This window comes from Cebus imitator, unplaced genomic scaffold (assembly GCF_001604975.1).
Source record: "Cebus imitator isolate Cc_AM_T3 unplaced genomic scaffold, Cebus_imitator-1.0 Scaffold217, whole genome shotgun sequence".
Classification (NCBI taxonomy): domain Eukaryota; kingdom Metazoa; phylum Chordata; class Mammalia; order Primates; family Cebidae; genus Cebus; species Cebus imitator.
Window position 1 is genome coordinate 2,745,577 of NW_016107532.1, and position 14,228 is coordinate 2,759,804.

The 14,228-nt window shown below is 46.3% G+C and overlaps 1 protein-coding gene across 5 annotated transcripts in view; it reads left to right on the top strand.

The window, feature by feature from the left end:
- PLEKHM1 (pleckstrin homology and RUN domain containing M1) overlaps positions 1-14,228 on the top strand; it is a 52,523-nt gene that overhangs the window by 6,580 nt on the left and 31,715 nt on the right. For 4 of the 5 annotated variants that reach the window (XM_017549317.2, XM_017549318.2, XM_017549320.2 and 1 more), the window contains 3 exons: positions 847-1,094; positions 3,549-4,175; positions 11,000-11,405. In XM_017549317.2, coding sequence (XP_017404806.1) covers positions 847-1,094; positions 3,549-4,175; positions 11,000-11,405 — 1,281 coding nt within the window. The remainder of the gene's footprint in view (positions 1-846; positions 1,095-3,548; positions 4,176-10,999; positions 11,406-14,228) is intronic. The other variant, XM_037745988.1, reaches the window with a different exon arrangement.

A 14,228-nucleotide genomic window follows, 5' to 3' on the forward strand; every position in this document is an offset into this window, starting at 1 on the left:
ATGACAGGCTCGCACTACCATGCCCTGCTAATTTTTTTGTGTTTTTCAGTAGAGATGGGGTTTCATTATGTTGACCAGGCTGGTATTGAACTGCTGACCTTGTGATCCACCTGCCTCGGCCTCCCAAAGTGCTGGTATTGCAGGTGTGAACCATCACGCTCGGCCTTTTTGACCTTTTCTTTCTTTTTTTGAGACAAAGTCTTGCTATGTTGCCCAGGCTGGAGTACAGTGGTGTGATCACAGCTCACTGCAGCCTTGAACTCCTGGGCTCAAGCAGTTCTGCCTCTAGCGTCCCAAAGTGCTGGGATTACGGGCATGAGCCACCACACCCAACCCAGGATCTTAATGTAAACCAGGCTCCTGATCTCCTCACGTTTTTATTGCTGTGGGGTGGGGGGTTGTTTTTGTTTTCCTCTTCGCTTATGGATTGTCTACAGAAACTCGTTTAGGTGAAAAAGCTGGGAAGCCCCACCCTTGTCCTAGATGGGTTTACCCAAGCTCCCATTGCTGCAGCTATGATGGGGCTAAATTTAAACACAAGATTATATGGCTCTAAGTTCACATAAGTTTGGTCTAAAAATCAAAAAGGGTCTACACTGAAGGATATGTAAAACAACAATAACAATAATTATCTCTGGGCAGTGTGTGTGATTTTCCTTTTCTTCTCTATGCTTTGTCTTTCTTTGCTAACAATGTGCTAATTTTGCAGAAGGAAGCTACAGACCTACCTATAGATGTGTGTGCATGTGGTTGCACGTGTATTTGGCAACAGGCAAAGAATTACACTCTAGGGAATCTCCATAGGATTTTCTGCTAAAGACCTGTGTTCTGTTTGGCGTTGCCTAGGTCATCAAGAAGAAGCTTGTGGGATCCGTGAAGGCCTTGCAGAAGCAGTATGTGTCCCTGGACACAGTGGTCACTAGTGAAGACGGAGATGCCAATACCATGTGCAGCGCGCTGGAGGCTGTTTTTATCCATGGCCTGTATGCCAAGCACATCCGAGCTGAGGCTGGAGGAAAAAGGAAGAAAAGTGCCCACCAGAAGTCTCTGCCCCAGCCTGTCTTCTGGCCCCTCCTGAAAGCTGTCACCCACAAGTGAGATTAGCTGGGGAAGTTTTGCTTTGGGGAGGATCAGCAGAGCATGGGACACTTGGCCTTTCCTCCCTAGCTATTCAGGAAGCCAACAGAGATGCCCTGTGTTGTAGCATAGAGATAGGGTGAGGTAGTGTTGCAAGTGTCTTCTGGAAAGGTTCATCTCTAGACCAAGCTTCCCAGCCAGTGTGCCAGCAGATCTGGAGACCCTCAGCACTCAGGCAAGAGCCTGTGGCTGCTTTGAGCCCTGGGACTGGTCGCCTTTAGCAGGAATGGTGTTTTTGCCACACTGGGGCAGAGTTATGTAGTTACAACAGAGGTTGTGGCCTGCAAAGCCTAAAGTATTTACTATCTGGTCCTTTACAGAAAACGTTTGCTGACCCTGCCTTAGATTGTTCGAACATCTGAGTTGTAAATCTTATCTCTTAAGGAGGTATGGGGTTATTTTTATTAAAGACTGGAATCAGGAAGGAGCATATGAATATTTACCCTGAGACACTTCTCTCTGGCCTCTGTCTGGGCTTTTGAGCAAGTTGCTGGCACTGTGCCTCTAAGGACCACTAAATGCCACCTTGAGCCCAAAGAAGCCTTGTCAGTCTCTGATCTTCCTTTCCACACCGACTGCCACTGCCCCATCTCCGGTTCCTCTTCTTTCCTGGGTAACAGTGGCTTTCTAGTTGTCCCCTTATCTCACTCTGTCTTTCCTTGAGTTTGTCACCTGGTCAACATTTACTGAGCTGAAGCTCCCGGAGCTTACTCACTGAGCCTACTGGAGTGCGGTGTATATTCCCGTGGGGGAGATAGAAACGCACAAGGGACTGTGGTAGCTCAGAGGAGGGGCATGTACATCAGACCGAGGCATTCCAGGACTGAGTTTGGTACACCTGGGGTCTGATCTCATGCAGAACATCTGCCCTGCAGTCTGCATGATTGTGGTCAAGTCACTTTTTTTTTTTTTTAAGACAGAGTTTCGCTCTTGTTGCCCAGGCTGGAGTGCAGTGGCGCAATCTCGGCTCATTACAACCTCCGCCTCCCAGGTTCAGGCAATTCTCCTGCCTCAGCCTCCTGAGTAGCTGGGATTATAGGCATGCGCCACCACGCCCAGCTAATTTTGTATTTTTATTAGAGAAGAGGTTTCTCCATGTTAGTCAGGCTGGTCTCAAACTCCCGACCTCAGGTGGCCCGCCCGCCTTGGCCTCCAAAAGTGCTGGTATTACAGGTGTGAGCCACTGCGCCTGGCCAGTCAAACCAGTCAAGTCAATTTTCTAAATAAAAATCTGTAGCCCCAGGCTCCCAAATACTAGCCTAGAGTCTGATTCACTAGGTTTGGGCTCCAGAATTTGTATCCTGCTCAAGTTCCCCAGGGATTCTGGTGGATGGCCTGGGTGTGGGACCGTTCCCCTGTGTTGCCTTATTGGTTTGATATTCAAGACCCTCTCTTTCCTGGCCTTGCAACCAAATCACCCACTCTTCCTCCACATGCTGTCATTGGAGCCCTCCCTAATCCTCTTACAGGGTTGTTGATATCCTACCCTTTATGCCTTTTTTCATCAGTCTTTTGTGCCTGAGGGTAGGGACCATGTCTTTACCCTGCATCTTCACCCCTCCAAGGACACTGCACTTAGGGAGCTCTGACAGAATGCCTTGGATGAGCAGATGATGTCCGAGGCCCAGGGGTAGTTGGAATGAACATGGAAATTATCTTTCACAATTCCAATTTCAAAAGGTTGGGGGTTATAGCTTAATATTTCTATATTTCTTTTTGAGATGGAGTCTCGCTCTGTCACCCAGGCTGGAATGCAATAATGCAATATCAGCTCACTGCAACTTCACCTCCCAGGTTCAAGTGATTCTTCTGCCTCAGCCTTCTGAGTAGCTGGGATTACAGACGTGTGCCACCGCCACGCCTGGCAAATTTTTTTTGTATTTTTAGTGGAGACGGGATTTCACCATGTTGTTCAGGCTGGTCTTGAACTCCTGACCTCGTGATCCACCCATCTTGGCCTCCCAAAGTGTTGGGATTACAGGTGTGTGCCACCGCCACGCCTGGCAAATTTTTTTTGTATTTTTAGTGGAGACGGGATTTCACCATGTTGTTCAGGCTGGTCTTGAACTCCTGACCTCGTGATCCACCCATCTTGACCTCCCAAAATTCTGGGATTAGAGTAAGCCACCACATCTGGCTGTTTTGTTGTTCTTGTTGAGACGGAGTTTTGTCCTGTTGCCCAGGCTGGTCTCGAACTCCTCAGCTCAAGTGATTCGCCTGCCTTGACGTCCCAAAGTGCTGGGATTACAGGTGTGAGCCACCACATTTGGCCTAAAACACTATGATCCAAGAATTCTTCATCCCTGTATCTATTTGCAGTGGTTATTCCTCGTTCCTGCTAACCAGGGGATAAAAGCACATCTCCATGATTTGGGGTAGTTTCTTGAAACACATCTGTTCTCCCTTTGCAGACACATCATCTCAGAGTTGGAGCACCTGACATTTGTCAACACGGACGTGGGCCGCTGCCGGGCATGGCTACGGCTGGCCCTGAATGATGGCCTGATGGAGTGCTACCTGAAGCTGCTGCTGGAGGAGCAGGCCCGCTTGCGCGAGTACTACCAGCCCACTGCCCTGCTCCGGGACGCCGAGGAGAGCGAGTTCCTCCTGAGCTTCCTGCAGGGCCTCACGTCCTTGTCCTTTGAACTCTCCTACAAGTCTGCCATATTAAATGAGTGGACACTTACCCCACTGGCCCTGTCTGGACTTTGCCCGCTTTCTGAGCTGGACCCTCTCTCTACCTCTGGTGCAGAACTACAGCGGAAGGAGTCTCTGGATTCCATTTCCCATTCCTCAGGCTCTGAGGACATTGAAGTCCAGCACTCGGGTCATAAGATCCGAAGGAACCAGAAGCTCACTGCCTCGTCCCTCAGCCTGGACACGGCCAGTTCATCCCAGCTGTCCTGCAGCCTAAACTCTGATAGCTGCTTACTCCAAGAGAATGGCTCCAAGAGTCCAGACCGTTGTGAGGAGCCCATGTCCTACGACTCAGACCTGGGCACGGCAAACGCTGAGGACTCAGACCGGTCTCTGCAAGAGTGAGTACCCTCCCCCCACTGCTTCCTGCCCTCTCTCCTCCCTCCCTTCTTTCTTTCCTCTCTTATTCCCTTTCTTCCTGTAGCATGTGATTGTCTGTCACTGAACTCTAGTAGTAATTCAAGAAAGCCAAGGGAGACATCACCTTCTCCAGTAATTGGAGTCGCTGGGAGCAGGCAACATAAGCATAGTGGAGAGAATGGACTTAGAACAGCTCAGAGCTGGTTTGGGCTCCAGCTCTGCCTCGGTGACTTTTAGCAAGTTACTTGGCCGAATGCAGTGGCTCACACCTGAAATCCAAACACTTGGGAGGCTAAGGCAGGAGGATTACTTGAGCCCAGGAGTTCAAGGCCAGCCTGGGCAATGTAGCAAGATCCTATCTCTAAATGTAGAAATAATAATAAAATAAAACAAAAACAACAAAAAAGCAAGTTACTTAGTCATTACAAGGCACAGTGTAAAATATTGTTGTCTTCTTCTAGAAGGAAAGGAAGGAAACTGGTAGGTCAGAGCATATTTAAAACTTCCAGCAAATAGATGAAACATAATGCATGAATGTGACTTCACAGAAGACCTTGGGGACACAGGACCTGAGTGCTGTGTGTGGAAGGTTGTGGACAGGTGGGGATAGACAGGTGTGTGGAAGAGTACATGGGGCAGATGAACTTGGCTGGGGAGGGAACTGGGGCAGAGCCTTCTTCACACAGACTTCTAAAATTTTTTTGCGTAGATAATCCATTTTTATATAGTGAAAACAAATCTAAAATATGTATAGTAAAAGCCCTTCCCATCCTGTTCTCCCTCTACCCTGTTCTTTCCTCCCACTCCTACAACCATAATGATTAATTTCCTGTATATTCTTCTAAATTTCTAAATGCATCTACAACAAATACCAGTATAAAGTTTTTTTTTTTTTTTTTTTTGGGAGGGAGTTTCGCTCTTGTTACCCAGGCTAGAGTGCAATGGTGCAATCTCGGCTCGCCACAACCTCCGCCTCCTGGGTTCAGGCAATTCTCCTGCCCCAGCCTCCTGAGTAGCTGGGTTTACAGGCACGCGCCACCATGCCCAGCTAATTTTTTGTATTTTTTAGTAGAGACGGGGTTTCACCGTGTTGACCAGGATGGTCTTGATCTCTTGACCTCATGATCCACCCGCCTCGGCCTCCCAAAGTGCTGGGATTACAGGCGTGAGCCACCGCGCCCGGCCCAGTATAAAGATTTTTAAAATTTCTTCCTTATTTATTACTTTCTCCCCTACAAAAGCAGTATCTCCATACTGTTCTATATCTTATTTTAGAGAGATCCTTTCATATCAGAGTTTCTTCATTCTTTTATTTTTTATTTTTGTTTTTATTTTTTATAGAGACGGTGGTCTCACTATGTTGCCCAGGCTGGTCTTGAACGCCTGGGCTCAAGAGATCCTCCTGCCTCGGGCTCCCAAAGTGCTGGAATTACAGGTGTGAGCCACCCTGCCCAGCCTCATTCTTTTTTTTCTATTGCATATTGTTCCAGTCTATGAACATACCTTAGTTTACTTAATCAGGCCAGTATTTAATGGTTGCTAGGGCCTTTGTTTTCATAAATAACCTTGTGTATGTGGTCATTTAGTTCTGTGTAGGTATCTCTGTTCAGTAAACTTCCAGAAGCAAAACTGCTGAGCAAAAGGATAGATTAATATGGAGTGTTCACAGATAACTGCCCACTTATACACCATCAGGAATGTCCTTGTGTCTCAGCCTTGCCAACTGATGGTATTAGCAAACTTTTGGATATTTGCTCATCTGATAGGTGGAAAGTGGGAACTTTTTATTAAAAGCCTCCTTCAGTTGGTCCATGTTCCATCAGCCTGTGTTTGGGACGACCTTCTTTCCACTCCTCCTGCGGTCTCACCTTGGTTCAGGCCCTTCCAGGGTTCTCACCCAGCATAGGAGGAGTACCAGCATTGGGTGGTGTAATGGACTGGGCTTGGAGCAGACCTAGTTTCAAGTCCTGTTCCACCACTTACAAGCCTAGGAAGGTCAGGCACATTGCTGACTCTTTCTGGGGCTCTGTTTCCTCATCTGTAAAATGGAGATTCCCTCGTGGGGCTGTTTGAGAATCCAGTCAGATGCCTGTTAGTGAACGACACATAGGAGATTGTCTGGTAGGCCCAGAAATGGCTTCTGAGCACGTTAGGTGGAGTTTTCAAATGTTAAATGCAGGGATTTAGATAGAATACATTGGGGAGGAATAGTCTCTGCCTCTGGTGACCACTGGGACCGTGGCGTGACAGGCCTGCAGTGTGACCGAGGCACAGGGCATGACTTAGGCTCACTCCCCTGTCTGAGCCTTCCTGTGTGTCTGCCTCCTCTGCAGACCAGCCAGCCATCCCCTTGTCATGTGTCTCGCCTTTGTCTCATGTGTCTTGTGATTGGAAAATTCCAGCTTAAGGTCACTGAATCAGTAACCATCCTCTCTGCACAGGAAGTGTTGTCCCGGCTATTATGGGGAAATTGGAGGGAAAAGGGTCAGGATGTATAGACGCATACCGGACAGTGGCATGAGGAACTGGCAAACGTAAGACACACAGAGGCGCAAACGTAAGACACACAGAGGCACAAACGTACAACCAGCACCAGCATTCATCAAGCTGGGCCTTGAAGTTAGTCCCTGAGCATCCACAGAGACCAGCATTTCTTGAAGTGTATATTTCAAGGGTAAACTGTTCTCACCGACACTAAGAGTTCATTAAAGTTTTTGCATTATTTAAATACTTGTAACTTTAAATTAGACATAAATTCCTTGTGCCTATCATTACACGTATAAAATCAAAACATCCACAAATTAAATGTAAAGAAAGTATAAAAGACACAACATTCAAAATGAAATTTATTACTATAAAGTGGTTCTGTTTAGCAGAAACCAAATTGCAGTTTGCCTAGTGAATAGAGGATTGACTGTCCTGAATAGCTTCTTCCCTGCAGATTGGATCTGTATTATAATAATCACTGAGTGGTGTAGGTATAGACTAGAGGGTCTGAGTACTTAGTTTTAAGTACTTAGAATGGTCCCTGGTGCATAGACATCAATAGTGCTCTATCAGTGGTATTGTTGTATTTTATTGTGTTCTTATTTAATTTTATTTATTTATTTATTTGAGATGAAGTCTCGCTGTCACCCAGGCCAGAGTGTAGTGGCATGATCTCAGCTCACTGCAACCTCTGCCTCCTGGGTTCAATTAATTCTCCTCCCTCAGCCTCCCAAGTAGCTGGGATTACAGGTGCCCGACACCACACACAGCTAATTTTTGTACTTATAGAGAAAGGATTTCACTAATGTTGGCCTGGTGAACTCCCGACCTCAGGTGATCCGCCCATCTCCGCCTCCCAAAGTGCTGGGATTACAGGCATGAGCCACTGCACCCAGGCTGGGTAGACATATGGTTTTTTGTTTTTTGTTTTTGAGACAGAGTCTCACTCTGTTGCCCAGGCTGGAGTGCAGTGGTGCGATCTTGGCTTACTGCAATTTCACCTCCCAGATTCAAGCAATTCTCTGCCTCAGCCTCCTGAGTAGCTGGGATTACAGGTGGCCCCCACCATGCCCAGCTAATTTTTTGTATTTTTAGTAGAGACGGGATTTCACCATGTTGGTCAGGCTGTTCTCAAATTCCTGACCTCGTGATCTGTCCACCTCAGCCTCCCAAAGTGCTAGGATTACAGGCATGAGCCACCACGCCCCACCATACGTTTTTAATTCTCTTAGTTATATACCTAGGGGTGGAATTGCTGGGTCATATGTACCTCTATGTTTAACTTTTTGAGGAACTACCAAATTGTTTTCTGCAGTAGTTATGTCATTTTACATTCTCACCACTAATATTTACAAGTTTTAATTTTTCTACATCTTTGCCAACCCTTGTTATTTTCTTTTTTTTATAACCATCCCAGTGGGTATAAAGTAGTATCTCATTATAGTTTTGATTTGCATTTCTCTTTGACTAATGATGTTGAGTATCTTTTTCATGTGCTTATCGAACATTTGAATATCTTATTTGGAGAAATGTATGTTCAGATCCTTTGCCCATTTAAAAATTTGGTTATAGCCGGGCATGGTGGCTCACGCCTATAATCCAAGCACTTTGGAGGCCAAAGCGGGCAGATCACCTGAGGTCGGGAGTTCAAGACCAGCCTGACCAACATGGTGAAACCCCGTCTTTTAAAAAAATAAATAAATAAAAATTAAAAATTTTGGTTATTTATCTTTTTATTGTTGATTTGTAAGAGTTCTGTATACATTCTGATTAATAGGCCCTTCTATATAATTTAAAAATATTTCCCCCCATTTTGTGAGTTGTTTTTTTTGTTTTTTGTTTTTTACCTTCTTGATAGTATCCTTTAAAACACAAACATTTTTTATTTTTGTTTTTTGAGACAGAGTCTTACTCTTGCCCAGGCCGGAGTACAGTGGCACAATCTTGGCTCACTGCAGTCTCTCCCTCCCGGGTCCAAGCGATCCTCCTGCCTCAGCCCCCTAAGTAGCTGGGATTACAGGTGTGTGCCACCACACCTAGCTAATTTTAGTATTTTTAGTAGAGATGGTGTTTCACCATGTTGGCCAGGCTGGTCTCAAACTCTTGGCCTCAGGTGATCCAACCATCTTGGCCTCCCAAACTGCTGGGATAACATGAATTTATTTATTTATTTATTTAGACAGAGTCTTGCAGTGTCACCCAAGCTAGAGTGCAGTGGTATGATCTCAGCTCACTGTAACCTCCGCGTCCTGGGTTCAAGCAATTCTCCTGCCTCAGCCTCCCAAGACTACAGGTGCCCGCCACCACGCCCATCTAATTTTTTTTGTATTATTAGTAGAGACAGGGTTTCACTACGTTGGTCTGGCTGGTGTTGAACTCCTGACCTTGTGATCCACCCGCCTCGGCCTCCCAAAGTGCTGAGATTATAGGCATGAGCCACCGTGACTGGCCAATTTATTTTTTATTACTTGCTTATGGTGTAGATCTCACCTCTAAGAAACCATTGCCTAATGCAAAGACATGAAGTTTATACTTCTCTTTCCTTCTAAAAGCTTTAAGGTTTTAGCTCTTACATTTAGGTCTTTAATCCATTTTGAGCTAATTTTTGTATATAATGTGAGATAGCAGTCTAGCTTTTTTCTTTTGCATGTGACCCACTCACTTATCTCAGCACCATTGTTGAAAAGGCTATTCTCTCCCCCATTATAATGTGTTGGTGTCTATGTTGAAAATCAGTTACTTTTTTTTTGTAAATAGAGTCTCCCTCTGTCGCCCAGGCTGGAGTGCAGTGGTGTGATCTTGGCTCACTGCAACTTCCTTCTCCCAGATTCAAGCAATTCTCTGCCTCAGCCTCCTGAGTAACTGGGATTACAGGTGCCCACCACCATGCCTGGCTACTTTTTGTATTTTTAGTAGAGACAGGGTTTTACCATCTTGGCCAGGCTAGTCTTGAACTCCTGACCTTGTGATCCACCCACCTTGACCTCCCAAAGTGCTGAGATTACAAGCATGAGCCACCGAGCCTGGCCAAAATCAGTTACTTATACATGTATGGATTGGCCACCTATTCTTGACTATAATGTCTTGAAATGTTGTTTGGGGTTAAGATGGTATAGATAAGAGCAGAGCTCACTGGGAAGAAAATCAGGTAAGCAACTTGGATTCTAAAATCCTCATTTCCATAAGCCCAAATTAAGGGGAGCTTCATGTGTCTTCTGGACCCAGTCCAAGCTATCAGGGCAGATGCATGCAGGCTTTTGAGCCTCAAACAGCCTGTGGCCGTCAGAACCTGCATTTGCTCAGGCTGATTTTCATTTGCTCAGACAGCCTGTGGCCATCTGAACCTGCATTTGCCCATGACGTGCTCCACTGGTTTTATAAGCAGAAGAGATAGCAAACAGGTTTATTTTCAAAATGGGGCTTGGCTCCTCAGAAGCCTCAGGAGAGGGAGGAGCAGTTGCTAGTCAGTGCACATTCCAGAAGGCCCAGAGCATGTTTCTGTGCAGTGTTTATGTGTGAGTGTGTGTGTGCACGCACATATACCAAGGCAGTAACATTGCTCCCTGTGGCCCCAGGAAGCACACGGAGGAGATAGGGAGTGGCAGTCCCACCACGGAGAGTGAGCAGGAGCACATCTCGTGTGTACTCACATCCACCCTCACACACCTGCTGCACACTGAGCTCCAGCAGCAGTTTCTGGGGATGTGAGGCTTTGCTGTCTCCACACCCAGTCCAGCTCTGAGGGGACCAGCCCTTGCGCCTCCTCCAGCTCTGCTGTCCCAGTGCTTGCCCAGGAACAAAGGATGACCTCGCTTAGGAAACCTGTTAGCCCTCGCTTCTCCTAGTCCCTGCTACAGGGCACAGAGTCCTAGCGCCTCAGCTCCCTGTGCTGCGGAGGAGGCCTGTTCTGAGACTCTCTGTCCCCGGAGGCTCTGCTGCAGACTGTGTTTGGGGAAAGGATGGCCCACACAACTGTGTGTTTGGCTGAGCAAGCTCTCCAGGCCCACAGCTAGCCTACTCAGAATGCCAGTAAGTCCCCGTTCACACCAAGTCCTCTGTCTGCTGTGGGAGCTTCTTCACCTGATATCCTGGGCTCCACAAATCACCTGTTCACACAGTCTGCCTAAATCCTGGCCAGGAAGAAAGTGGTGGGAGTGTCAGAGGAGGACTGAGTGAGGGCAGTGCAGTGGATAATTAAGAGAGTGTGGGTTGTTTTAAATCACAAAACAGCGATTTTACCTTCTTTCCTCTACCCCAGTAGCCTTGGGCATTGTCACAACAACCTGTCACACAGGTTTCTTTGTTTAAAAACTTCTAGGGTATTGTTGGAATTCAGCAAAGCCCAGGTGAACTCTGTGCCAACCAACGGACTGAGCCAAGAAACGGAGATCCCCACACCACAGGCCACTCTCTCCCTCCGTGGCCTCGACACTAGCACACACGCGCACTGTGAGGCACCTGCAGAGCCCCTTCCTGCCCAGGCAGCCTCTGGAACTCAAGATGATGTCCACCCGCAGGAGCCGCATCCCCAGTCGCCCAGCACCCTGGACTTAGAGCAGCTGGGCACTGCCCAAGCTGCCCCTGCAGAGAGCGCCTCAGGCCAGCAGCCTTCTAGTACTGTCAGCGAGACAGCCGGAGCAGTGGGCCCAGGGAATGGCCCGCAGAAGGCCCTGGCACATGATAGAGCTGGACCGAAGCTGGTAGTTTCCTCACCCACCAGTCCGGTAAGTGGTGCAAGCCATTTCGGGGGCAGTCTTGGGAAAAGTCAGCTGACACAGGATTTCCCCAGCTAGTGACCCCGAGTGGTCTCTGCCTTCTCCCTGTTAGCCTTCCTCTCCCTGTGTGGTGATAGTGTTAATAGCATCGTGATGGTGGGGCTCATGTTTCTTGATGTGTGAGCTGTAGATGTAAGCCAGGCACTGGGCTGATCACTTCCCATTTGTATCTCTTGTCATTTTCAAGTCACTCTGTGAAGATCATTCTCATCTGACCACAGTCTCAGCTCTTTAACCACTACCACTCACCAGCATAAGTCCTTGGGCAAGCCACTTCAGCTCTCTGAACCTTCATTTCCTCCTTAGTACTCGTTATTATTAATTTTTTTTTTTTTTGAGATGGAGTCTTGCTCTGTTGCCCAGGCTAGAGTGCAGTGGCACAATCTCTGCCCACTGCCACCTTCACCTCCTGGGTTCAAGTGATTCTCCTGCCTCAGCTTCCTAAGTAGCTGGGATTACAGGCGCCCACCACCATGCCCAGCTAATTTTTGTATTTTTAGTAGAGATGGGGTTTCACCAGGTTGACCAGGCTGGTCTCAATCCACTTGCCTCGGCCTCCCAAAGTGCTGGGATTACAGGCATGAGCCAATGCAGTCAGCCTATTAAATTAATATTTTTATAAAATACTGGGCCTTGAACATACTCACTTTGCAGCATGACCCAGGTTTTAGAGCTGTACTGTCCAGTATGGCACCTAGCCACTTGTGGCTGCTAAACACTTAAAATGTAGCAAGTCCACGTGGAGATGTGCCATGTGAAATAAGTGCTGGATTTCTGCAACTTAGCATGATAAAAGAATAGAAAATCTCCCTTTTTAGTCTGGGCGCGGTGGCTCACGCCTGTAATCCAAGCACTTTGGAGGCCAAGACAGGCGGATCACCTGAGGTCGGGAGTTCAAGACCAGCCTGACCAACATGGTGAAACCCTGTCTTAAAAAAAAAAAGAAAAATCTCCCTTCTTAATGGATTGCGTGTTAGAATGAAAATATTTGGGGACTAGGATTGCTTGAGCCCAGGAGTTGGAAACCAGCCTCGGCCAACAAAGTGAAATTCCGTCTCCACAAAAATCTCATAATATTTTAAGAAAGTTTACGAATTTGTGTTGGGCCACGTTGAAAGCTATCCTGGGCCGCATGTGCCTCTGGGCTGTGGGTTGGACAAGCTTGCTGTAAATCATATGACTCAGGATGGGGCCAGAGCCATGGAATAGACAGGCAGAGGCACCCCACCCCCTTTTTTTTTAATGGCTTTATTGAGACAGAATTCAAATACTATACAGTTCACCTGTTAAAGCATAATACCATGTTTTTTAGTATATTCATACAGTTGTGTAATCATCACCACGGTCTAATTGTAGAACACTTTTATCCCCTATGGAAGAAATCTTCTATCCATTAGCAATCACTTCCATCTCTCTCCCTTCAACCCCTGGTCACCACTAATTTGCTTTCTATCTTTATAGATTTGTCCATTCTAGCCATTTTATAGAAATGAGATTATGTAATGTGTGACCTTTCGTGTCCGGCTTCTTTCATGTAGCATGTGTTTTTGAGGTTCATCCATGTTGTGGCATGTATGAATACATCATTCCTTTTTATAGCTGAGTAGTCTCCCATTGTGTATTTCACTGTATGGCTATGTCCCTTTTTATGTATGGTTGCATCAACTGATGGACATTTGAGTTATTTCCACTTTAGGCTATTATAAATAATACTGCTACAAATATTCATGTGTAAGTTTTTGTGTGGGCATATGTTTTTGATTCTCCTGGATGCATAACTAGGAGTAGAATTTTCGGATCATATAAGTATATTTAACCTTTTGAGGAACTGCCAAACTGTTTTCCAAAGCAGCTGCCCATTTTATATTCCCCATATCCTCACCAACAGTTTGTACAGTCTAGTTTTTTTTTTTTGGAAGTGGAGTCTCGTTGTTGCCCAGGCTGGATGGAGTATAGTGGTGCAATCTTAGCTCACCGCAGCCTCAACTTCCGGGACTCAGGTGCTCCTCCTGCCTTCGCCTCCTTAGTAGCTGGGATGACAGGCTCATACCACCATGCTTGGCTAATTTTTTTGTATTTTTTATAGAAATGAGGTGGATCATGAGGTCACCATGTTGCCCAGGCTAGTTCTTTAAATAGTGTATACTCTGGATTCTAGTCCCTTACCGATACATTATTTACAAATATTTTCTCCATTCTGTGGGTTGTCTGTTCACTCTTTCAGTGATATTGTTGGCAGCATAAAAGCTTTTAATTTTGTTGTAGTCCAATTTATCTAGTTTTTCTTTTGTTACTTGTCCTTTTGGTGTTAGCATCTAAGTATCCATTACCTGATCCAAAGTCACAAAGACTTACCTCCATGATTTCTTCTTAGATGTTATCATTTTAGCTCTTACATGTGACTCTGTGGTCCATCTTGAGTTAACTTTTGTGTATGAAGGATGTAGGTACCCAACAGAACCAGCACCATTTGTTGAAAAGGCCATCCTTTCCCTGAGGAATTGCCCCATTTTCTCCTTTAAAAAATTTTTGAGCAATGATGTATGTAAAGTACCAGATCTTCAGTGTCTATGTTGGTGAGTATTTACTTGTGATGTGCATCCTGTGACCACCATCTAGATCAAGATAGAGACAGTGTCTAGCCCACCAGGGGCTCCTGTGGACATTTTCCCAGTCATTATGCCCCTTGAAAACCACCATTCTGACTTTTAGCACCTTGCGTTAGTTTTTTTCTGTTGTTGAACCTCATGCCTCTAAATGGAATCATGCAGT